This window comes from Papio anubis, chromosome 10, assembly GCF_008728515.1.
Source record: "Papio anubis isolate 15944 chromosome 10, Panubis1.0, whole genome shotgun sequence".
NCBI classification, from domain to species: Eukaryota; Metazoa; Chordata; class Mammalia; order Primates; family Cercopithecidae; genus Papio; species Papio anubis.
In genome coordinates, this window is record NC_044985.1 from 102,154,747 (window position 1) to 102,179,936 (window position 25,190).

At 49.1% G+C, this 25,190-nt stretch overlaps 1 protein-coding gene and 1 pseudogene across 1 annotated transcript; both read left to right on the forward strand.

Moving 5' to 3' along the window:
* Positions 1–6,423, forward strand: part of LOC100998552 — a 16,280-nt pseudogene extending 9,857 nt beyond the window's left edge.
* Positions 6,424–8,205: 1,782 nt separating this feature from the next.
* CATIP (ciliogenesis associated TTC17 interacting protein) lies at positions 8,206–21,532 on the forward strand. Its single transcript, XM_003907951.4, has 10 exons — positions 8,206–8,429; positions 8,600–8,692; positions 9,037–9,237; positions 9,540–9,595; positions 12,323–12,409; positions 15,554–15,721; positions 18,024–18,148; positions 20,461–20,537; positions 20,860–20,948; positions 21,154–21,532. The coding sequence occupies exons 1-10, from the start codon at positions 8,405–8,407 to the stop codon at positions 21,394–21,396; spliced, it is 1,164 nt and encodes a 387-aa protein (XP_003908000.1). The 5' UTR covers positions 8,206–8,404; the 3' UTR covers positions 21,397–21,532.
* Positions 21,533–25,190: the final 3,658 nt, after the last annotated feature.

Here is a 25,190-nt window from a genome sequence, read left to right on the forward strand (position 1 = left end):
CCATTCTCCTGCCTCAGCCTCCTGAGTAGCTGGGACTACAGGCGCCCGCCACCTCGCCCGGCTAGTTTTTTGTATTTTTTTTAGTAGAGATGGGGTTTCACCATGTTAGCCAGGATGGTCTCGATCTCCTGACCTCGTGATCCGCCTGTCTCGGCCTCCCAAAGTGCTGGGATTACAGGCTTAAGCCACCGCGCCCAGCTATGCTGCAGTTTTTTAAAAGCCTCCTAAATTTCAGGCTGAAAACAACAAAAGTTTAGGTCTGTCTCATGCTACATGGCTTTTTTTTTTTTTTGAGACGGAGTCTCGCTCTGTCACCCAGGCTGGAGTGCAGTGGCCAGATCTCAGCTCACTGCAAGCTCCGCCTCCCGGGTTCACACCATTCTCCTGCCTCAGCCTCCTGAGTAGCTGGGACTACAGGCGCCCGCCACCTCGCCCGGCTAGTTTTTTGTATTTTTTAGTAGAGACAGGGTTTCATTGTGTTAGCCAGGATGGTCTCGATCTCCTGACCTCATGATCCGCCTGTCTCAGCCTCCCAAAGTGCTGGGATTACAGGCTTGAGCCACCGTGCTCGGCCTTCTTATACATTTCTTTAAGTTCCTTATAGATACTGGATATTAGACCTTCGTCAGATGCATAGTTTGCAAGAGTTTTCTCCCATTCTGTAGGTTGTCTTTTTACTCTGTTGGTAGTTTCTTTTGCCGTGCAGAAGCTCTTTAGTCTTAATTAGATCCCATTTGCCAATTTTTGTTTTTGGTGCAATTGCTTTTGGCGTATTCATCATGAAATATTTGCCCGTGCCTATGTCCGGAATGGTATTTCCTAGGTTGTCTTCCAGGAATTTTATGGTTTTAGGTTTTACATTTAAGCCTTTAATCCATCTTGAGTTAATTTTTGTATATGGTGTAAGGAAGTGGTCTAGTTTAAATTTTCTGCATATGGCTAGCCAGTACTCCCAGCTTATTGAATAAGCAATCCTTTCCCCATTGCTTGTTTTTGTCAGGTTTTGTCAAAGATCAGACAGTTATAAGTGTGTGGTCTTATTTCTGGGTTCTCTATTCTGTTCCATTTTTATGTGTCTGTTCTTTTTTATTATTATTATTGGTTTTAAGGAGTGGAACATTTAATAGGCAAGAAGGGGCAAGAAGGAAGGGAGAAGACAGAAGGAAGAAGCTCCCCTCTACAGAGACAGAGAGAGGAAGGCTCTCCAAAGCCGAAAGAGGAGGTTCCCAAGTGTGGTGGACACCAGCCAGCTATATATGCAGAGGCTGGAGGAGGTGATGTCTGATTTGCATAGGGCTCAGGGGATTGGATCGACCAGGCATGTCCTTCACGAAACCTGCGGAAAAAGCTATCCCTCCCACCCTAGCCTTTTCAATATGCAGGCTGTAATCACCTCTGTAATCCCAGCACTTTGGGAGGCCGAGATGGGCAGATCACGAGGTCAGGAGATCGAGACCATCCTGGCTAACACGGTTAAACCCCATCTCTACTGAACAAATACAAAAAATTAGCCGGGTGCGGTGGCAGGCGCCTGTGGTCCCAGCTACTCGGAGGCTGAGGCAGGAGAATGGCCTGAACCCAGAAGGCGGAGCTTGTAGTGAGCCAAGATTGCGCCATTGCACTCCAGCCTGGGTGACAGAGCGAGACTCCTTCTCCGCCCTCCTCCCCCCAAAAAATCCTAGCTGACTTTGTGATAGTAAAACTTATATGCTTCCTTTTTGTCAGTAACTGTTATCCCGGTTATAAGGATAATAATTAAGCAAAATGCAACAGCAATGCAAACTGTCCAATATTTTAGTGAGAAGGTGCTACTGTGTATAACATTATTATAAATAGTAGAGTGAAGACAGCAATTCCCACAAGTGTGGTGTGGCAGATAATTTCCATCTAAAATTTTACTTGCCAGCTGGGCGTGGTGGCTCAGGCTCATAATCCCAGCACTTCGGGAGGCCAAGGCAAACAGATCACCTAAGGTTGGGAGTTCAAGACTAGCCTGACCAACATGGAGAAACTCCGTCTCTACCAAAAATACAAAAACTTAATGAGGTATGGTGGCGTATGCCTGTAATCCCAGCTATTCAGAAGGTTGAGGCAGGAGAATTGCTTGAACCCGGGGAGGCAGAGGTTGCAGTGAGCCAAGATTGTTCCATTGTCCTCCAGCCTGGGCAAGAAGAGCAAAACTCTGTCTCAAAAAAAGAAATTTTACTTGCCAAGATATACAATTCCCCTTTGAGGGTCTATGAAGTTCCTTGGTTTTATTTTCCCAAGCAAAGAAACCTCCAGGTTATGAGCACCTTACTCACTTTCTTTACCTGGCAAAATCTGAAAGATAATTGCCCAGAGCTAGCATATTGATTCACCTTTTTACCTTACCCATCCCTTCCCCCCCCCCCCAAGCTGTGGAAGATCACCTCTTGATTCACAGGAATAAGCAGGGTGATTCTAAAATGTAGGCAAAAAGCTTAAAAACAATGAATGAAACTAGGATTTAATGACAAACGTATGATAAGCTTTGGATCAAAATTTTTCTCTTCCGTCCTCATTTTTGGCAAGCACTAATTATGAATAAACTTTAGTCCTGTTAGAAATAAATTTTCAGTGCTGCAAAAGAAAGAGCACTCAAGGCCAGGCTCGGTGGCTCACACCTGTAATCCCAGCAATTTGGGAGGCCAAGGTGGGTGGATCACGAGGTCAGGAGATCAAGGCCATCCTGGCTAACACGGTGAAACCCCATCTCTACTAAAAACACAAAAAATTAGCCAGGTGTGGTGGCAGGCACCTGTAGTCCCAGCTACTTGGGAGGCTGAGGCAGGAGAATGGAGTGAACCAGGGAGGCGGAGTTTGCACTGAGCTGAGATCACACCACTGCACTCCAGCCTGGGCAACAGAGCAAGACTCCATCTCAAAAACGAATAACAAAAAAAGAAACAGCACTGGCACATAAATTTAATGTTCTCAGCAAAGCAATTTTACTTCTGTAGAAGGGTGTGTCTCACAGATGGAGCAATGGCAAGAGCAGACCTGAACAAGGGAGGGGAAGGAGTTCTTATCCTAACACAGCTAGTCCCTACTGCTGTGTCTTTCCCCTATTGGCTAGGGTTGGACCACACAGTCTAAGCTAATTCCGATTGGCTATTTTAAAGAGAGTAGGGGTATGAGCCGGAGTGGCAGGATAGGTAGTTTGGCAGGAAGGATGGTTACAGAACAGGTGACTCAGGATGACTAAAACCAGAGCAGGTGGCCAAGGGTGACTAAGGTCATAGCAGGTGATAGAGGCTAGAAGGGGGTTGTTTACTATAACTAGGGGCAAGGAGATGTAAAGAATGAGAAACTTTAAAATGAAGAACAAAGAACAGTAGAGCTGAACATAATGATACATTGGTTCTTTGAAAAGGATCTCAGAACTCATTGTACTTAACAATTTACAGGCTAAAACCTTTGAAGAGGAATTTATTATAGCCTATAATCTTATACTTGGCCTGATTATCTGCATAAAGTGCAGCAAGAATGGTTATTTTTACTTACATAGGACTTTTGGATTGGCTTTAATGAAACTCTGTTTCACAAGGAATTTCAGATAAGACTTTTAAAGCCGAGCCCAGCCATGGGTTTGCATCCTCTAACACCTGTGAATTGGGTGATCCTCTGCTCTTGAGGTCCCAAGATAAACGCAGAGCTTCCAGACCTGTTAGAAAGTTATGTGTCTGTTCTTTTACCAGTACCATGCTGTTTGGTTACTGTGGCCCTGTAGTGTAATTTGAAGTCAGGTAGCGTGATGCATGCAGCTTTATTCTTTTTGCTTGGGATTGCCTTAGTTATTTGGGCTCTTTTTTCATTCTGTATGAATTTTAACATAGTTTTTTCTAGTTCTGTGAAGAATGACAATTGTAGTTTAACGGGGATAGCACTGAATCTATAAATTGCTTTGACTAGCATGGCCATTTTACGATATTGATTCTTCCTATCCATGAGCATGGAATGTTTTTCCATTTGTTTATGTCATCTCTGAGTTCTCTGCACACCGGTTTGTAGTTCTCCCTGCAGAGATCTTTCACTTCCCTTGTTAGCTCTATTCCTAGGTGGTTTATTCTTTTTGTGGCAATAGTGAATGGGAGTTCATTCATGAATTGGCTCTCTGCTTGCCTGTTGTTGATATATAGGAATGCTAGCAATTTTTGCACATTGATTTTGTATCCTGAGACTTTGCTGAAGTTGCTAATCAGCTTAAGAAGCTTTTGGGCTGAGATGATGGGGTTTTCTAGATATAAGATCACGTCATCTTCAAACAGGGATAGTTTGACTTCCTCTCTTCTTATTTGAATGCCCTTTTTTTCTTTCTCTTGACTGATTGCTCTGGCCAGAACTTCCAATACTATGTTGAATAGAAAAAATATAAATTTTAAAACATAAGTATTTTTAAAACTTTTAAGTTCAACTTACCAGTCATATAATTCTCATCATAAACCTAGTGAATGTTAACATTTTTTAGAAACAGGGTCTGACTATGTTGCCCAGGCTGGTCTTCAACTCCTGGCTTCAAATGATCCACCCACCTCGGCCTCCCAAAGTGCTGGGATTACAGGTGTAAGCCCCTGCACCCAGCCAAGGGGGCTTTAATTAATAATTGGTTGGTCTTCTTTTCAAAATTAAAACTGCTTTAGGCAGCTTATACTGCAGTTGTTCATCCAATATATTTTATTTCTTTTTTTAAAGCAATTGATTGATAAACCAGCCTCCTTAATACCCTTACTGCAAACTAATAAAAGTAAACATATAAATACAGTAAATCTTAATTTCTTTTTTTTTTTTTTTGAGATGGAGTCTCACTCTGGAGTGCAGTGGCTGGAGTGCAGTGGCTCAATTTCGCCTCAGTGCAAGCTCCACCTCCCGGGTTCACGCCATTCTCCTGCCTCAGCCTCTCCAGTAGCTGAGACTACAGATGCCCGCCACCACGTCTGGCTAATTTTTTGTATTTTTAGTAGAGACAGGGTTTCACCATGTTAGCCAGGATGGTCTCGATCTCCTGGCCTTGTGATCTGCCCGCCTCGGCCTCCCAAAGTGCTGGGATTACAGGCGTGAACCACCACACCTGGCTTTATTTCATTATTTTTTTAATGTTCTGGTTCTACTTGCAATCTCAATATGAAACTTTAAAATTCTAAATCAATTATTCAGTGACCTAATTTAAACTCAAATCTGCAGACATATCTTTTAAGCACTCTAATATGCCAATTTTGAACATTTTAAGAACCCGAAAGAACACAGCTCTTTCCTTTCGCTGCTGCAGCCACAGCCAGAAGTACGCTCAGGCTTTAGAAGAGGTTCGCTTCTAGTGTCCTCCGCTGTGGCAAGAAGAAGGTCTGGTTGGACCCTAATGAGACCAGTGAGATCGCCAATGCCAGCTCCCATCCGCAGATCCAAAAGCTAATCAAAGATGGGCTGATCATCCGCAAGCCTGTGATGGTCCGTTCCCGGGCTCCATGTCGGAAAAACACCTTGGCCGGCCGGAAGGGCAGGCACACGGGCATAGGTAAGCGGGAGGACACAACCAACGTCCGAATGCCAGAGGTCACGTGGATAAGGAGAATGAGGATTCTGCTGGCTACTCAGAAGATACCGTGAATCTAAGAAGATTGGTCGCCACATGTATCACAGCCTGTACCTGAAGGTGAAGGGGAATGTGTTCAAACACAAGCGGATTCTCCTGGAACACATCCACAAGCTGAAGGCAGACAAGGCCTGCAAGAAGCTCCTGGCTGACCAGGCTGAGGCCCGCAGGTCTAAGACCAAGGAATTGTGGGTCGAGGATTACCCAGGTGCTGAGGCAAGAGACTCAAGGCACAGACTCTTTCAGTATAATAAAGAAAATAGTTAGAATAAGAATAGTCAGAATACAAATTAGATATAGAGATGATCATGGATAATTATCAATCATTATTATAAACATTATTAATCATTAGCTTTTAATATTACTCTTTGTTGCATTACTAATAAAACCTAGGAATAACCGGCAGGTATAGGGTCAGGTGCTGAAGGGACATTGTGAGAAGTGACCTAGAAGGCAAGAGGTGAGCCCTCTGTCACGCCCACATAAGGTCCGCTTGAGGGCTCCTTGGTCATGCGGTAATGCCAGTGTCTGGGAAGACGCCCATTACTTATCTGACCGCAAAAGGGAGTCTCCTTTCCCTGGAGGAGTCAGGGAACACTCTGCTCCACCAGCTTCTTGTGGGAGGCTGGATATGATCCAGGCCTGCCTGCAGTCATCCAGAGGCCTAAACCCCTCCCTGTGGTGCTTGTCCACTTTCATGTTCCTCCGGTACTCCTGGTTCCTCTTTGAAGTTTGTAGTAGATAACAGTAGAAGTAACAGTGAAAGTCTTAAAGTCTTTGATCTTTCTTTTTTTTTTTTTTTTTGAGACGGAGTCTTGCTCTGTGGCCCAGGCTGGAGTGCAGTGGTGCGATCGTGGCTCACTGCAAGCTCCGCCTCCCAGGTTCACGCCATTCTCCTGCCTCAGCCTCCCAAGTAGCGGACTACAGGCGCCGGCCACCAGGCCCAACTAATTTTTTTTGTATTTTTAGTAGCGACGGAGTTTCACCGTGTTAGCCAGGATGGTCTCGATCTCCTGATCTTGTGATTCACCCGCCTCGGCCTCCCAAAGTGATGGGATTACAGGCGTGAGCCACCGCTCCCAGCCTGATCTTTCTTATAAGTGCATAGAAGAAAATGCTGATGTATTCTCTCTCTCTGCTTCGGCTACCTAAGAGGGAAGGGCACCCTGTCCTGTGATCACGTGACTTGCTTCACCTTGTCAATCACTTAGAAGAGTCACCCTTCTTACCCTGCCCCCTTGTCTTCTATGCAATAAATATCAGCGCGCCCAGCCGTTCGGGGCCACTACCGGTCTCCAAGTCTTGATGGTAGTGGTCCCCCAGGCCCAGCTGTTTTCTCTTTATCTCTTTGTCGTGTGTCTTTATTTATTACAATCTCTCATCTCCACACACAGGGAGAACACCCGCTAAGCCCTGTAGGGCTAGACCCTACAGGTGGATCACTTGAGGTCAGGAGTTCAAGACCAGGCTGGCCAACATGGTGAAACCCTGTCTCTACTAAAAATACAAAAATTAGCTAGGTGTGGTAGCGGGTGCCTATAGTCCCAGTTACTTGGGAGACTGAGGCAAGAGAATCACTTGAACCTGGCAGGAAGAGGTTGCAGCTGAGATCATGCCACTGCATTCTAGCCTAGGTGACAGAGTGAGACTCCATCTCAAAAATAATTAAAATAAAAACAAACAAACAAATAAATAAGAATAATAAAAATAAAAATACAAAAATTAGCCGGGCTTGGTGGCACACTCCTGTAGTTCCAGATACTCAGGAGGCTGAGGCAGGAGAATCACTTGAACTCAGGAGGCAGAGATCGCAGTGAGTCAAGGTGGTGCCACTGCACTCCAGGCTGGTGACAGAGCAAGACTCTGTCTTTAAAAAAAAAAAAAAAAAAAAAAAAAGTGCCTCACCAGGAGCAAGTCCAGTGGAAGAGTTTGCTATGATTGTCATTGTTGTTATCATTATTGTTACATGTACTAGAACTGTAACTTGCAGAGATATTCACGTAGCATCTAATTGGATTGTGTGAATGTGAGGCTCTGTCTGACTTTGGGTCATATCTTCTAAGGTCATTTTTTTTTTTTTTTTGAGACAGATTACAGGCATGTGCCACCACTCCCTGGTAATTTTTGTATTTTTAGTAGAGATGGGTTTCACCATGTTGCCCAGGCTGGATCTCAAACTCCTGGCCTCAAGTGATCCACTCGCCTGGGACTCCTAAAGTGCTGGGATTGCAGGCATGAACCACTTCGCCTGGCCTCTTCTAAGGTCATTCTAATGATTCATTTCTTCACTCTGCCTCTTAAGAATATCAAATGTGGGCCGGGCACGGTGGCTCACACCTGTAGTCCCAGCACTCTGGGAGGCTGAGGCAGTCAGATCACAAGCTCAGGAATTCAAGACCAGCCTGGCCAATATGGTGAAACCCCGTCTCTACTAAAAGTACAAAAATTAGCTGGGTGTGGTGGCACGCGCCTGTAGTTCTAGCTACTCGGGAGGCTGAGGCCTCAAGAAGAATTGCTTGAACCCGGGAGGCAGAGGTTGCAGTGAGCTGAGATTGCACCACTGCACTCCAGCCTGGGTGACGGAGCGAGATTGCGTCTCAAAAACAAAAACAAAAATATATCAAATGCTCCCTCTGCTGGACAACACCTCAAGCTTGTGCTGAGCCTCAAACCTGCAACGTCAGTTCCCTCCAAGGTCTAGGTGTAGTAAAGTGGGTTGATGGCCCTTTAAGAGGCACTAGCCAGCTCTGGTTGCCATGGAGACAGCTGGACACAGACCCGGTAGAGGCCCACAGCATGTCCTCCAAAGTTTACTCCACAGGTGGGAAGAAGACTGCTGGGGCTGGAGGCGGGGATCCTCTTCTTTCTCCCAATCCACCCTCCGGGTAGTCTTAGAGGATTCTGTTCTTGGGTGCTGGGGCTGGGACTGAGGTACCCTGCCCCTGCCCTTCTCCCCAGGGTCTGCCATCTTAGCCTCTCCTCCCTCTGTAGGCTCCAGAGCCAAGGACCACCAGCCCTCGGGTGTGGAGTGTCTGCCACTCCCAGAGGCCAACGCTGAAGCCATCGACTTCCTCAGCTCCCTCCGTGAGCTCAGACAGTGTTGGGGTTGGGGTTGCGGGAGGGGTGCAAGTCTGGAGAGGAGGGAAGAGAGAAGGCTCGCTCTCTCTCTCTGTCTCTCTCTTTCTTCCTCGATTCTCCTGGGACTCAGAAAAGGCCTGAGGCCTGTTTGCTGACATTCTTCAAGGGAAGGTCCCCCGGGGACATGGGGACTTGGGGCAGAAGTCTTCACCTGTCCGTGCCAGTGAGGAAGGCTGTGGGATGAGGAGGCAGCTGGGGACTGTGGGGACACTGGTGGTCATGGGGTCAGAGGATTGGATTGGGGCCCAGGAGCAGGGGCTTTATCTGTTCCCACGGGCCCCTCACCCCAGATGAGGAGGAGCTACAGATGTTGTTCTTCTCTGAGTCACTGGCCATGGTCTCAGACACCGGAGAGCCTCAGGGAGAGCTGACCATTGAGGTGCAGAGAGGGAAATACCAGGAAAAACTCGGCGTGCTGACATCCTGCCTTTTCGTGCATGCCTTCAGCAGAGGCTTCTTGGATAAAATGCTCTGCGGAAATTCCCTCCTGGGTAGCGTTCCTGCCGCCTGCTGCCTGTCACCCTCCCCTTCCTCCACCCCTGCCCTCCACCATTCCTAGAATCTTTTTTCAGGACCAAGCCCTTGGCTTTGCCTTGGACCAGGACAAGGCACAGGGTCGGGGAGGGACCAGTGAGTTCCTCATGGACTCGGGATGAGGGCACCTTTTACCCATCCTGTAGTTTTTCTGGGACCATATTACACCTGGTCCTCCAGCCTGGGCCACCACCTTCCCTTCCTTCGGCCTCTGACCCACATCTCCTGTGACGTCAATGCCTGTGTCCCTGCACCCCAGGCTATCTCTCAGAGAAGCTGGAGCTCATGGAACAGCACAGCCAAGACTTCATCAAGGTACTTCCCAGGGCCCCAGCCTTGACCCAATCCAGGGGAGAGAAGAGAGATTTTGACTTAAAAAACAGCAGCAACAACAAACCAAAAAACCTATTTCATACACAGTGAAGCTGAAGAATAGCAGTCGTGTTATGATGCAATATAAAGCTCAAAAGCAATGCACTTCAGAACACCGATTTTAAAAGACGGGGGTGGGCTGGGCACAGTGGCTCATGCCTGTAATCCCAGCACTCTGGGAGGCAGAGGTGGGCAGATCACCCTGAGGTGAGGAGTTCGAGACCAGCCTGGCCAACATAGTGAAACCCCATCTCTACAAAAATTAGCCAGGCGTGGTGGCACGCGCCTGTAGTCCCAGCTACTCAGAAGGCTGAGGCAGGAGAATTGCTTGAACCCAGGAAGCGGAGGTTGCCATGAGCTGAGATCGCGCCACTGCACTCCAGCCTGGGTGACAGAGCAAGACTCCATCTCAAGAAAAAAAATAAAAAAACAATGAGGGTGGGCCAGGCACAATGGCTCAAGCCTATAATCCCAGCACTTCGAGAGGCCAAGGTGGGAAGATCCCTTGAGCCCAGGAGTTTTAGCCCAGGCAACATGGCAACATCCACCAAAAATGTTTACAATTTTTGTACAAAAAATACAAAAAGTAGCGGCTGGGCATGGTGGCTCATGCCTGTAATCCCACCACTATGGGAGGCGGAGGCAGGCGGAACACGAGATCATGACCATCCTGGCCAACATGGTGAAACCCTGTCTCTACTAAAGTACAAAAAACAATTAGCCAGGCGTGGTGGCACGCGCCTGTAGTCCCAGCTACTCAGGAGGCTGAGGCAGGAGAATTGCTTGAACCTGGGAGGCAGAGGTTGCAGTGAGCCGAGATCATTAGGCTGCACTCCAGCCTAGCGACAGAGCGAGTCTCCGTCGCAAAAAAAAAAAAAAAAAAAGTAGCTGGGTGTGGTGATGTGTGTCTGTAGTCTCAGCTACTTGGGAGACTGAGGTGGAAGGTTCAGTGGAGCCCAGGAGGTCGAGGTTGCAGCAAGCAGTGCGTGCACCACTGTACTCCAGCCTGGGTGACAGAACAACAACAACAACAAAAAGATGGAGGTTGGGCGCAATGGCTCATGCCTGTAATCCCAGCACTTTGGGAAGCTGAGGCGGGCAGATCACAGGAGGTCGGGAGTTCAAGACCAGCCTTACCAACATGGAGAAACCCTGTCTCTACCAAAAATACAAAATTAGCCAGGCACAGTGGCTCATGCCTGTAATCTCAACACCTTGGGAGGCCGAGGCGGGTGGATCACGAGGTCAGGAGTTCAAGACCAGCTTGGCCAAGATGGTGAAACCCCACCTCTACTAAAAAGGCAAAAAAAAAAAAAATTATCCGGGCATGGTGGTGGGCACCTGTAATCCCAGCTACTTGGGAGGCCGAGACAGGAGAATTGCTTGAACCCAGGAGGTGAAGGTTGCAGTAAGGCGGGATCGCACCACTGCACTCCAGCCTGGGCAACAAAAGTGAAACTCTGACTCAAAAAAAAGATGGGGATGGTTTCTGTGGGAACGTTTTTAGCCTCGAGTAGTTTCCAGTGTATAAACAGGTCATGTTCACATTCCACAAGTTAAATAAGTGGCAGGGGCTGGGTGTGAGGGGCACAAAGCTGGGGGACTTGGAGGCCAGGTGCAACAGGCCCCCAGGGAAGGCTAGGCTCTGGGAAAGGCCAGCCCACCAGGCCTTCAGGGAGGCACTGGGCTCTCAGGCTGGAGGAGGACTGGTGTGGGCTGGGTTCAGAGTTTGGGTATCAGGAGAACTTATCAGTGGCAACCTGCTGTCCCTGCGCCTGGCCCACTCCCATCTTTTAAAACCAGTGTTCTGAAGTGCATTGTTTTGAACTTTATATTCATCATAACATGGCTGCTATTCTTCAGCTCCACTGTGTATGAAAGGTATTTTTTGGGTTTTGTTGCAGCTGTTTTTTATTTTGTAATTTATTATTATTATTATTATTATTGAGACAGAGTCTTGCTCTTATCACCCAGGCTGGAGTGCAGTGGTGCAATCTCAGCTCACTGCAACCTTCACCTTCCGGGTTCAAGCAATTCTCCTGCCTCAGCCTCCCAAGTAGCTGGGAATTACAGATGTGCACCACCATGCCTGGGTAATTTTTGTATTTTTAATAGAGATAGGGTTTTGCCATGTTGGCCAGGCTGGTCTTGAACTCCTGACCTCAAGTGATCTGCCCACCTGGGTTTCCCAAAGTGCTGGGATTACAGGTATGAGCCACAACACCCGGCTCTGCTGCTTGTTTTTGTTTTGTTTTGTTTTGTTTTTGAGATGGAGTCTCGCTCTGTTGCCCAGGCTGGAGTGTAGTGGCGTGATCTTGACTCGCTGCAACTTCTGCCTCCCGGGTTCAAGCAATTCTCCTGCCTCAGCCTCCCGAGTAGCTGGGATTACAGGCATGTGCCACCACGCCCAGTTTAATTTTTGTATTTTTAGTAGACACGGGGTTTCACCATGTTAGCCAGGATGGTCTTGATCTCCTGACCTCATGATCTGCCCGCCTTGGCCTCCCACACTGCTGGGATTACAGGCGTGAACCACCGCGCCTGACCCAGTTGCTGTTTTTTTAAGTCACAATCTTTAAACCTCAGTTTTCTCATTAATGGAGAAGGGTCAGGTGACCTCTGGGGGACCCAGGGAGTCCCTGATCCTCCCTGGCACGCTCTGGCCCTCAGTTCCTCATCCTCCCCATGGAACGGAAGACGAGTTTGCTGAAGCAAGATGATCAGCTGGCTGTGACCAGAAGCATCAAGGAGGGTGAGGTAAGGATGAGAGGCAGATGGGAGTTGCACTCCACACTGTGAACCCAGAATATCTGAGACAGGTCCCAATCAATTTAGAGACTTTGTTTTGCCAAGGTTAAGGACGTATCCATGACACAGCCTCAGGAGGTCCTGAGAACATGTGCCCAAAGTGGTTGGGTCACAGCTTGTTTTTATTTTTGTTCGTTTGTTTGTTTGTTTTTGAAACAGAGTTTCACTCTTGTTGCCCAGGCTGGAGTGCACTGGTGCCATCTCGGCTCACTGCAACCTCTGCCTACCGGGCTCAAGTGATTCTCCTGCCTCAGCCTCCCGAGTAGCTGGGATTACAGGTATGCGCCACCACGCCTGGCTAATTTTGTACTTTTAGTAGAGAGGGAGGTTTTCCATGTTGGCCAGGCTGGTCTCAAACTCCCGACCTCAGGTGATCCACCCGCCACGGCCTCCCAAAGTGCTGGGATTACAGGCGCGAGCCACCACACCCAGCCCACAGCTTGGTTTTATACATTTTAAGGAGACATGAAACATCAATCAACACGTGTAAGATGTACATTGGTTCACCAGGTGCAGTGGTTCACGCCTGTAATCCCAGCACTTCGGGAGGCCGAGGTGGGCACATCACGAGGTCAGGAGATCGAGACCATCCTGGCTAACATGGTGAAACCCTGTCTCTACTAAAAATACAAAAAATTAGCCAGGCGTGGTGGCGGGTGCCTGTAGTCCCAGCTACTTGGGAGGCTGAGGCAGGAGAATGGCGTGAACCTGGGAGGCGGAGCTTGCAGTGAGCCGAGATCATGCCACTGCACTCCAGCCTGGGTGACAGAGCAAGACTCCATCTCAAAAAAAAAAAAAAAAAATGTACATTGGTTTGTTGGGAAAGGCAGGACAACTCCAGGCAGGGAGAGGGCTTCCAAGTCATAGGTAGATAAGAGACATGCTTTTAAGTTTCTGATTAGCCTTTCACTGAATACACAATTTACATGTGATGGGGGTAGAAAAGTAGTCACTTATCCTTTAGTCTGGCTTAGTGAAACAATAGAGCAGAGAAAGCCATCAGATATGCACTTACCCACGTGAGCAGAGGGATGACTTTGAGTTCTGTCTGTCCTTTGTCCACAAGCAATTTCCTTGTGGGCAAATAGTGAGGGAGGTATGTAGCTCTTTTTTTCTCTTAGTAGCTACCTTATTTAGGAATAAAATGAGAGGCAGCTTGGCCTGAAGCAGTTCCCAGCTTGACTTCCCTTTGGCTCAGTGATTTGGGGTCCCAAGATTTATTTTTCTTTCACAATGTCCTCTTCAGAACCCTGAGAAGGGACTAGATTAGATGAAACCAGGAGTCCGTATCAGGGGAAACCCCACCCCCGATATTCAACGTGGGTTCTTTTCTATTTCCCTAAGCATTGGCTGGTCTGAGAAAGGGAAAGAGTACAAAAGAGAGAAATTTTAAAGCTGGGTGTCCGGGGGAGACATCACATGTAGGCAGGTTCCGTGATGCTCCCTGAGCCATAAAGCCAGCAAGTTTTTATTAGTAATTTTCAAAAGGGGAGGAATTTACCAATAGGGTGTGGGTCACAGAGATCACATGCTTCACAAGGTAATAAAATATCACAAAGCAAATGGAGGCAGGGCAAAATCACAGGACCGCAGGACGGGGTGAAATTAAAATTGCTAATTAAGTTACAGGCACACACTGTCATTGATAACATCTTATCAGGAGACAGGGTTTGAGAGCAGACAATTGGTCTGACCAAAATTTATTAGGTGGGAATTTCCTCATCCTAATAAGCCTGGGAGCGCTACAGGAGACCAGGGCTTATTTCATCCCTTTGTCTTCGACCGTAAAAGACAGCTTCCTCCAAAGTGGCCATTTTAGGGGCCTACCCTCAGGGGCACGTTCTTTCTCAGGGATGTTCCTTGCTGAGAAAAAGAATTCAGCGATATTTCTCCTATTTGCTTTTGAAAGATGAGAAATATGGCTCTGTTCCGCCCGGCTCACCAGCAGTCAGATTTTAAGGTTATCTCCCTTGTTCCCTGAACATTGCTGTTATCCTGTTCTTTTTTCAAGGTGCCCAGATTTCATATTATTCAAGCACACATGCTCTACAAACAATTTGTGCAGTTAACGCAATCATCACAGGGTCCTGAGGTGACATACATCCTCCTCAGCTTAAGATGATGATGGGATTAAGAGATTAAAGTAAAGACAGGCATAGGAAATCACAAGGGTATTGATTGGGGAAGTGATAAGTGTCCATGAAATCTTCACAATTTATGTCCAGAGATTGCAGTAAAGACAGGCATAAGAAATTATAAAAGTATTAATTTGGGGAACTAAAAATGTCCATGAAATCTTCACAATTTATGTTCTTCTGCCGTGGCTTCAGCTGGTCCCTCCGTTCGGGGTCCCTGACTTCCCACAACAAGTCCGGACTGAGGATTCATTAAAAACCATATGCCCAGCTGAAAGCCAGGCGCGCAGTGACTCACGCCTGTAATTTCAGCACTTTGGGAGGCTGAGGCGGGCGGATCACTTGAGGTCAGGAGGTGGAGACCAGCATGGCCAATATGGTGAAGTCCCATCTCTCATAAAAACACAAAAATTAGCCAGGTGTAGTGTCATGTGCCTGTTATCCCAGCTACTCGGGAGGCTGACAGGAAAATCGCTTGAACCGAGATTGCACCACTTGAGCCGAGATTGCACCACTTCACTCCAGTTTGGGCAACAGAGCAAGACCCTGTCTCAGAAAAAAAAAAAAGGCCAGGCACAGTGGCTCACGCCTGTAATCCCAGCACTTTTGGAGGCCAAAGCGGGTGGATCACCTCAGGTCAGGAGTATCGAGACCAGCCTGGCCAACATGGTGAAACCCAGTCTCTACTAAAATTACAAAAATTAGTCAGGCATGGTGGCCTGTAATCCCAGCTAGTTGAGAGGCTGAGGCAGAAGATCGTTTGAACCCAGGAGGCGGAGGTTACAGTGAGCTGAGACCATGCCATTGTACTCCAGCCTAGGTGACAAAAAGCAAAACTCTGTCTAAAAACAAAACAGACAAACAAACAAAAAACATATGCCCAACACCCGGCTTGCCCACCCTTTGTCCCCTGCCCCTTCCTGGTTCCAGGTCCCTGACCCAGATCTGTTCTGAACAGGAAGTGAAGACTGGAGTGACTTCTTTCCCGTGGAGCTCAATCAAGGGCTTCGTCTCAGAGGCTGCCAACCTGGTGCTGCTCAGGGTGATGGCCTGGCGGCGGATGGTGCCCAGCAACGCCCGCTTCCTGGCCTTGGACACCGAGGGCAAACTCTGCTATTTGACCTATGTGAGGGGTCTCCCTGGGCAGGGGACTTGGCTTGGGAGCAAACTAGAAAGGGCATGAAAAGCACTGAGATTGGGAACAGCTGTGGAGTAGAAAATGGAGGCAGGTGGGGAGAAAACAGCACAGGTGGGAATGGGGCTTTCAAGGGCAGGAAAGCATGTTTGTCTGGGAGTGTGGGGCAGATGAATTGAGAGCGACTGAGAGGTGGGAACAGTTCAGAGAAGCAACCCTTCTGCACAGAAGTCAGTCCAGGAAAAATAAATACAGTGCACGGCTGATTTAAAAAATACATCATTTTTGCCAGGCACAGTGACTCATGCCTTTAATCCCAGCACTTTGGGAGGCAAAGGTGGGCAGATCACTTGAAGTTAGGAGGTCAAGATCAGCCTGGCCAACATGGTGAAACCCTGTCTCTCCTAAAAATACAAAAATTAGCTGGGCATGGTGGTGGGTGCCTATAATCCCAGCTACTCGGGAGGCTGAGGCAGGAGAACCATCCCACTTGAACCCAGGAGGCAAAGGTTGCAGTGAGCCGAGGGTCGCCTCACTACACCTCCAGCCTGGGCAACAGAGGAGACTCCGTCTCAAAAATCAATAATAAATAAAAATAAATCGGCCCGGTGTGATGGCTCAAGCCTGTAATCAGCACTTTGGGAGGCCGGCCGGTGGATCACAAGGTCAGGAGATCGAGACTATCTGGCTGTATGGGTGAAACCCGTCTCTACTAAAATACAAAAAACTAGCGGGCTGATGGCGCCTGTAGTCAACTACTTGGGAGGCTGAGGCGGGAGAATAAGCGTGAACCGAGTGAACTTGCAGTGAGCGAATCGGCGCCACTGCACTCAACCTAAGAGACACAGTGAGACTCCGTCTCAAAAAAAAAAAATAAATCATTTTTTAACTTTAGGAAGTATAACTGTCCAACTTTACTGAAATATTCCTTTATTATTTCATTTGTTTGCTTGTTTGTTGGAGCGAGTCACCAGCTCCGTTGCAGGCTGGAGGCGCCAGCCCGAGCAGTCTTGGCTCCTCCTCCACCTCCTGACTTCAAGCTATTTTCCTGCCTCAGTCTCCCAAGTAGCTGGGAATACAGACATGTGCCACCACGCCCGGCTAATTTTTGTATTTTTAGTAGAGATGGGGTTTCACCATGTTGGCCAGGCTGGTCTTGAACTCCTGACCTGGTGATCCGCCTGCCTCAGCCTCCCAGAGTGCTGGGATTACAGGCGTGAGCCACTGCGCCCAGCCCTTCATTATTTCTTTTTTTTTTTTTTTTTCTTTTTTTTGAGACAGAGTCTCACTCTGTCGCCCAGGCTGGAGTGCAGTGGCGCAATCTCCGCTCACTGCAAGCTCTGCCTCCTGGGTTCATGCCATTCTCCTGCCTCAGCCTCCTGAGTAGCTGGGACTACAGGCACCTGCCACTACGCCTGGCTAATTTTATGTATTTTTAGTAGAGACGGGGTTTCACCGTGTTTGCCAGGATGGTCTTGATCTCCTGACCTCATGATCCGCCCGCCTCAGCCTCCCAAAGTGCTGAGATTACAGGCGTGAGCCACCGCGCCCGGCCCCTTTATTATTTCTTAACCCCAGAGGGTGTTCCGTTTCTGTTTTATTTTTTGTTTTTAACTAAAATTTCATGATCGCATGCCTAGGACTTGCTGCAATAGGTGATTTTAGAGCCGTGTCACTGAACACACAATTTCCAGTGAGACACTTTGGGAGCTGATTTGTGTTTCTTTGACCATCTTTGTAAATTACATTCCAGGCTTGTCTATCAAAACACCCCAAGCAGCAATGCATTTGACACGAACAAGCACAATCCATTCCCCTCCGTGTTCTTTGAAACATGTGTTTAACATTAGCACTTTTCTCTCCATAGCCGCAGCTATAACAGGGGTTTAAGTTTTAATTACAACAGGGACAGCCTGCCAGCAACAGCACAAGTCTGAGGTGGCCACAAATCTGTCTGGTCTCACACCTCTGAGCCTCACTTTACCTCCACCCACTGGCCCTAGTAGCTCATCCTCCCTCTCTACTCCCACACCCCTCCCCATATTGCTTCTCATCCCCGTAACAGAATTTGCCAACTAGAAGCACTTGGTCAGCGAGATGACATGGGAAGGGTCAGGGCAGGGGCAACCTGGAGCTAGCTCCCTATGAGGGGTCGCCAACTGAGCTTGGAGGTTTGGAGATGCAACCTCAAATGTTGGGAGGTTGTTATGAGATACAGAAAATGCTGAGATGATGGGGAGCCCTTGGCGGGCATCCACCTTACCTCCCACCCCCCAATTTTGGCTGTTGCCAGCAAGACCTGGGCTTCCAGACCATCCAGGTAGACCATCAGCAAGCCGAAGTCTTCATCGTGGAGCAGACTGTCCACTCAGAGGAGGGCATCCCCATGTCCTGCCAGTACTACCTGCTCTCCGATGGGTGAGCTGCTGATGGTGGGCCCAGAGGGGTGGTGCTGAGCTTGTAGGTGCTCAAGGAGACCAGCTGCTTCTGGGGATAGCACCAGGAAGAGCTGGCATTGAGATAGGAGTGTCCCTCCACTTTATCCATATCATTCACTCTTTCTTCATTTATTTGCTCGTCCTCTTAATCCTCACAGTGCCTCCCAAACCTCACTGCACACCACAGGCCTGAGGTGTAACTAGTGAAGCCACCACTGTGTAAGGGGTAATATTGAAAACCACCAAGGTTTGAATGACTGCACACCTGATGAAATCACTGTGCTGGAAGAGTTGCCTGTGGCAGGCTGCCATGCAGTCTCCAGCAAAGCACTGGCTCCAAATCATAAGAAAATTCAGGGCCGGGAGTGGTGGCTCACGCCTGTAATCCCAGCACTTTGGGAGGCCAAGGCGGGCGGATCACAAGGTCAGGAGATTGAGACCATCCTGGCTAACACGGTGAAACCCCGTCTCTACTAAAAATACAAAAAATTAGCCAGGCATGGTGGCGGGCACCTGTAGTCCCAGCTACTCGGGAGGCTGAGGCAGGAGAATGGCGTGAACCCAGGAGTCAGAGCTTGCAGTGAGCTGAGATCGTGCCACTGCACTCCAGCCTAGGGGACAGCAAAGAAAATTCAGGTGGAAGAAAGAGGTTTTTTGTTTCTTTTTGAGATAGAGTCCAGCTGAGTTTATTTCTTAAAATTTCCGAATAGGTATTGACATGATCGCTACACTGGGGAAAAGGTAATCAAAACATTGTTGGCTTTATCTCATAACTTAGTATGTTTTTGGTTTTGGTGCGCTCATAGCCCACTGCAGCCTCCAACTCCTGGGCTCAAGCAATCCCCCTGCTTCAGCCTTCCTAGTAGCTGGGACTACAGGTATGCACCACAGCTCCAGGCCAACCTTTCTATTTTGAATGCCACATAGCAGGAGATTTCGTAATTTTTCTTTTCTTTCTTTCTTTCTCTGTCTCCTTCCTTCCTTCCTTCCCTCCCTTCCTCCCTCCCTCCTTCCTTCTTTCCTCTCCTCCTCCCTCCCTCCTTCCTTCCCTTCCTCCTTCCCTCCTTCCTTCCTTCCTTTCTCTCTCCCTCTCTGTTTCTTGATGGAGTCTCGCTCTGTTGCCTAGACTGGAATGCCATGGCATGATCTTAGCTAACTGCAACCTCTGCCTTCCGGGTTCAAGTGATCCCCTTGCTTCAGCCTCCCAAGTAGCTGGGACTACAGGTGCCTGCCACCACGCCTGGCTAATTTTTGTATTTTTAGTAGAAACCAGTTTCACCATGTTGGCCAGGCTGGTCTCGAACACCTGACCTCAAGTGATCCACTCATCTTGGCCTCCTAAAGTGCTGGGATTACAGACATGAGCCACTGCAAAAAGCATGAGCCACTGTGACAGGCCTCTTTCTCTTTTTGAGACAGTCTTGCTCTGTTGCCCAGACTGGAGTACGGTGATGCAATCTTGGTTCACTACAACCTCCACCTCCCAGGTTCAAGTGATTCTCACGCCTCAGCCACCGAAATAGCTGGGATTACAGAAGCCTGCCATGTCTGCCCGGTTTTTTGTATTTTTAGTACAGACGGCATTTCACTATGTTGGCCAGGATGGTCTCAAACTCCTGACCTCAAGTGATCCACCCATCTCAGCCTCCCAAAGTGCTAGGATTACAGGCATGAGCCATCGTGCCTGGCCAAGAGGCTCCATGATTTACTAGTGCTGTACCTCTAAAGATCCTTTTTGGTTTTTTTTAAAACGGGGAGCCTAATACTTGCCAAGTCCTGTGTGTTACGTGGAGATCCAGAAATGACCACCACCCAGGAACTCAAAACACAAGAGAGGGAGGCAGAAGTAAAGAGGCCCAAGACAGGTCTCTCAAGGGGCACTGTCATGTATGAGTCAGCTTAGGCTGCTGTAACAAAATACCTCAGGCTGGGTGGCTTCAAGAGAAATGTATTTGCAGGAAGGCTGGAAGTCCAAGATCATGGTGCCATCAGGGTTGGTTTCTGGTGAGGGCTCTCTTCCTAGCTTGCAGATGGCTGCCTTCTCAATGTGTCTTCACATGGCCTTTCTTCTGTGCATGAGTGAAATGAAAGCTCTCTGGCATCTCTTCCTTTTCTTATAAGAGGACCAATCCTATCTGATTAGGGCCCCACCCTTATGACTGCATGTAAGGTAATGACCTCCCCAAAGGCCCTACCTCCAAATACCACCACACTGGGGGTTAGAACAACAATTCAGTCCATAGCAGGCTGCCTGGGAAGATTCTCACTCTCACATGTTGTGTTGCACTCCAGACACCTGGCCAAGAGAATACAGGTGGGCTCCCCAGGATGCTGCATCATCACCAAGATGCCCATCTTGAGGGAAGTGGGTGAGTGAAGCCCAGGCCTTGGGCATCCAGGGAGAGTGAAGGGGAGTGGGGAAACCTGGGCCTTCCAGGATGCAGGGGGCTCCACCGAGTGTGCAGGACAGGAGCCTGGAATCAGCTGGAGAACATCTGCCCTCCAGCCCCTGACCCCAAGCAGTAAGAGAAGGATCTTTCTTACTGGGAGTCCCTTCCTGCAACTCTGCCCATGTGTGCAGAATCCTGGGGTTTCACCTGAGCCTTCTGTTTGGGTGTTCTCGGGATCCCGCCGTGTATCCAGGGAAGGTTCTGGGGTGGGGACGCCCAGCCTTCTTTGTTCCCCACCCAGATGAGATTGAGCCACGTCCAGTGTTTGAGAAGAAGCCCCCGGTGTGGGAGGAGGATATGGAGCTCTATTCGAAGTTCCTGGACCGTAAGGTGAGGGGAGGCTCCACCAGCCTGGGGTTCCCATTCCCCCATGGGCCTTAAATTCATTACTGATCTCTCTGCCCCTGATTGAAATGCACACCCATAGGGGCTAGAAGTCTCCAGTGCCCCTTAGCTCTCCTTGGAGCGAGTGGGTGGGGGCTCCTGGGGCGCGGGGATCCCGTCCGGCTGAGGCTCAGGCTCTGTCCCCCGCCAGGAGGAGCTCCGGCTCGGCCACGCCAGCTATCTGCGGCAGCACCCCGAAGCCCACGCGCTCATCTCCGACTTCCTGCTCTTCCTGCTGCTGCGCCAGCCGGAGGACGTGGTCACCTTTGCCGCCGAGTTCTTCGGCCCCTTCGACCCGCGACGTCCGTCGTCACCGGCCTTGGGCTCCTCCCACCGGCCCAACCCTTTCCGCTCCCTGGAGCCGGAGGGAGACGCCCGCTCGGGGGCGGGCTAGGCTGGGCCCAGGCCGGGACAGGGCAGGAAACCAGGAGTCGGGCTGGGACGCGGGCGGGACGCGCCGGGGCGGGGGCGCTTTCCGGGCTGTGGTTTTGGGGGAATAAACGGGGCCCTCCCGCGGCTCTGCAGCGCCAGCCGACAGCTTCCCTGGCTAGCGTCTCATGTCTCGGGCTACAAATAGGAACCATTACCGTTGTACCTCGAGCGGATTTCAGCCTTTCCTCCTAGATGCTGTTTTCTTCGTTATCTCCATTCTGCAGATAAGAACACAGAGGCACACGAAAGTTTAACTTTTGGAGTTGGCAGGTGGGGAGGCAGAATTTGAACCTGAACGTTGGACTTGAAAGTCCACACTCGGCCAGGCGCGGTGGCTTAAACATGTATTCCTAGCACTTTGCGAGGCCGAGGCGGGCGGATCACCAGGTCGGGGTATCGAGACCAGCCTGGGCAACATGGTGAAACCCCATCTTTACTAAAAATACAAAAAAATAGTCGGGCGTGATGGCGCGCGCCTGTAATCCCAGCTACTTAGGAGGCTGAGGCAGGAGGATCGCTTGAACCCGGGAGGCGGAGGTTGCAGTGAGCCGAGATCGCACCATTGCACTCCAGCCTGGGCGACAGAGCGAGACTCCGTCTCAAAAAAAAAAAAAGAAAGAAAGAAAAAGCAAAAGCCCACACTCTTACTAGGTTAGCACGGAGGGGCGGGGCGCCTTGGCACTCAGATCTTACGGTCGCGGTCGCCGCAGAGCATAATTGCCCAACCCACCGCCCAAAGAAAAAGAACAAGTGGCGAGGACTGGGGAGGGAGGAGGGCCGACGCAGAGCACCGATGGCTTAGCTCAAAACCCCTGAAATCTCGCAAACGCAGCTAGCACTCATGCTCAGCTCCTCCTGGTTCCCACTGACACACAGGAACCCCCAAACTCCAGAGGTGGGGGGTCCGAGAGTAAAAATAATGGGCAGATGATCGTCACATCCTCTGGGCTCATCGTGGAACGTCAGTGCTGGCCAGTGGCTTCTGTCCGGATGCTCAGTAGCAAACTTTAGGCAAGCTCCCCTGAGGAAGTGGTGGGGGTACAGGCTCCCTGCCTCCCCTGTTCGTTCATCAGACCTGCTGGTGCAGACCCCAGAGACGCTTTGCTCTCTAGTGGACAATATGACCAGACACCTACAAGGCTGGGTGGGATCCGGGGCGGGGGAGGACCCGAGAATCACGGAGAAAAGGCTTCATGGAGGATCATCACTTGAGTTGAGCCTTGAAGATTAAAAAATATATATCTCTTATTGTCTCTCTCCCTTATTTCAAAAGAAATACATGTTCATAAGATAAAACTTGGGAAAGGGAGATAAACCAAAAGAAGAAAACGAAATTATTTTAATCTCTCTACCTAGAAGCAGCTGCTCAAAGTTTCGGCAAAAATCCCCTCTACTCTCCTATGCATAAAAGCAGCTGATGTTTGTTGAGTGCTCACTCTGTCAAGCCCTTTTCTAGACTGTTTGATCTGGTCTTTATAATTTCAGGGGACTTTATTTATTTATTTTTGACTGGGTCTTGCTCCGTCACCCAGACTGAAGTGCTGTGGCACAATCACTGCTCACTGCAGCCTTGACTTCCTGAGCTCAAGTGATCCTTCCACCTCAGCCTGAGAGGCTGGGACAGCAGGCTTGCACCACTACACTGGGCTAAATTTTTTTTTTCTTTTTTTTAAGAGATGAGGGTCTCACTATGTTGCTCAGGCTGGTCTCAAACTCCTGGCCTCAACTGACCGTTCCACCTTGGTCCCCCAAAGTTCTGGGATTACAGGCATGAGCCACTGCATTCAGCCTCAATTTTTTTTTCCTTTCTTTCTTTCTTTTTTTTTTTTTTTGAGACGGAGTCTCGCTTTGTCGCCCAGGCTGGAGTGCAGTGGCCGGATCTCACCTCACTGAAAGCTCTGCCTACCAAGTTCACGCCATTCTCCTTCCTCAGCCTCCCAAGTAGCTGGGACTACAGGCGCCCGGCACTACGTGCGGCTAATATTTTGTATTTTTTTTAGTAGAGACAGGGTTTCACTGTGTTAGCCAGGATGGTCTCTATCTCCTGACCTCGTGATCCCCCCCGCCTCGGCCTCCCAGAGTCCTGGGATTACAGGCGTGAGCCCGCACCTGGCCTCTTTTTTCTTTTTTTTTTTCAGAGACCAGTCTCCCTGTGTTGCCCAGGCTGCTCTCAAACTGCTGGGCTCAAGCAGTCCACCTCCCTCAGCCTCCCAATGTGTTGAGGTTACAGGCATGAGCCACTGCACACAGCCTCTATTTTTGCTATTATAAACAGTGTTGCGCTGAACATCCTTGTAGCTAAATCTTTGCATATATCAACAGTTATTTCCTTAAGGATACATTCTGACAAGTGGCATTGCTGAACTAATTTTAAGACTTTTGGCCGGGCGCGGTGGCTCAAGCCTGTAATCCCAGCACTTTGGGAGGCCGAGGCGGGTGGATCACGAGGTCAGGAGATCGAGACCATCCTGGCTAACATGGTGAAACCCCGTCTCTACTAAAAATACAAAAAACTAGCCGGGCGTGGTGGCGGGCGCCTGTAGTCCCAGCTACTCGGAGGCTGAGGCAGGAGAATGGCGTGAACCCGGGAGGCGGGGCTTGCAGTGAGCCGAGATCGCGCCACTGCAAAAAAAAAAAAGACTTTTAACATATTGCCAAATTCTACATGAGTTGGATTTCTATTAATGTCAGGTAAAGCATTCCAGGCAAAGCAAATAACATGAGCAAAGGACAGAAGTAGGAAAATGTAACGCATGTCTGTGGTCAAGAGCAGTGGTACCCAATAGAACTTTCTGCAATGATAGAGAGTTGAGGGTGGGGACTTCAGGGAAGGCCTCTCTAGGGTCTCAGTTGAGCTGGGACCTAAATGATAAGGAATCAGACTTGTGAAGAGCTGAGGGAAAAGCCATTTAGGCAGAAGAACAGCAAGTACAAAGGCTGTGAGCATGGCATGTTGGGAACAGACCATTGAGGCTGGAGCATGACAGGACAGGAGAAAAGCATGCAGTAACTGCAAGATGGGCAGGGCTGGATCACAGAGGGTCGCCCAGGCCCTGGCAAGTTCTCTTCATCTGTGGAGAACTGAAACAGGCTGATCCAACCCCATGCACCCAGAACATTCCCAGAAAGATCCACAGAGCTCCCTTTAGTCCCAGAAACCCTGCAGCGCTTGGAGGAAGCCAAGGCAGCAGCTTGCAACCTACCCAGGTTCATCTTTTACTAAGCTCTTATATCAGGCGCCTGCAATAGGGAGGAGGAGTTGAGCCACTTCCCTGTCTCCTCTGTGACGTCTATTTCAAAACTGGTTTATTTTAAAATCTTAGTATTTGTTCCCAGAACCACCATGACTCTGTCCTCTTGCTCCATAATACTGACGTACATTTCTCAGCCGGCCACAGTGGCTCATGCCTGTAATTCCAACACTTTGGGAGGCCCAGGCAGCAGATACTTGAGTCTAGGAGTTTGAGACCAGTCTGGTAACACAGCGAGACCCTGTCTCTACAAAAAATACAAAAAATCAGCTGGGCATGGTGACACAAGGCTGTAGTCTCAGCTACTCAGGAAGTTGATGGGGGAGGATTGCTTGAGCCCAGGTGTTCAAGGCTGCAGTGAGCTGTGATTGCGCCACTGTACTCCAGCCTGGGCAACAAAGACAGACTCTGTCTCTAAAAAAAAGTTTAAAAAAAAAAAAAAAAAACCAGAGATGCATTTCTCGGCATAAAGAAAAAACATGTTGAGCAATTCTGAAGTGCCAGG

What these genes read in the sequence shown, in the direction of transcription:
- CATIP (XM_003907951.4), top strand. Translation starts at nt 8,405, where the DNA reads ATGTCCTCCAAAGTTTACTCCACAG. An exon ending in AACTCTGCTATTTGACCTAT is followed by an intron (nt 15,722 to 18,023) that starts GTGAGGGGTCTC and finishes GGCTGTTGCCAG; the next exon opens with CAAGACCTGGGCTTCCAGAC. An exon ending in TACTACCTGCTCTCCGATGG is followed by an intron (nt 18,149 to 20,460) that starts GTGAGCTGCTGA and finishes GTTGCACTCCAG; the next exon opens with ACACCTGGCCAAGAGAATAC.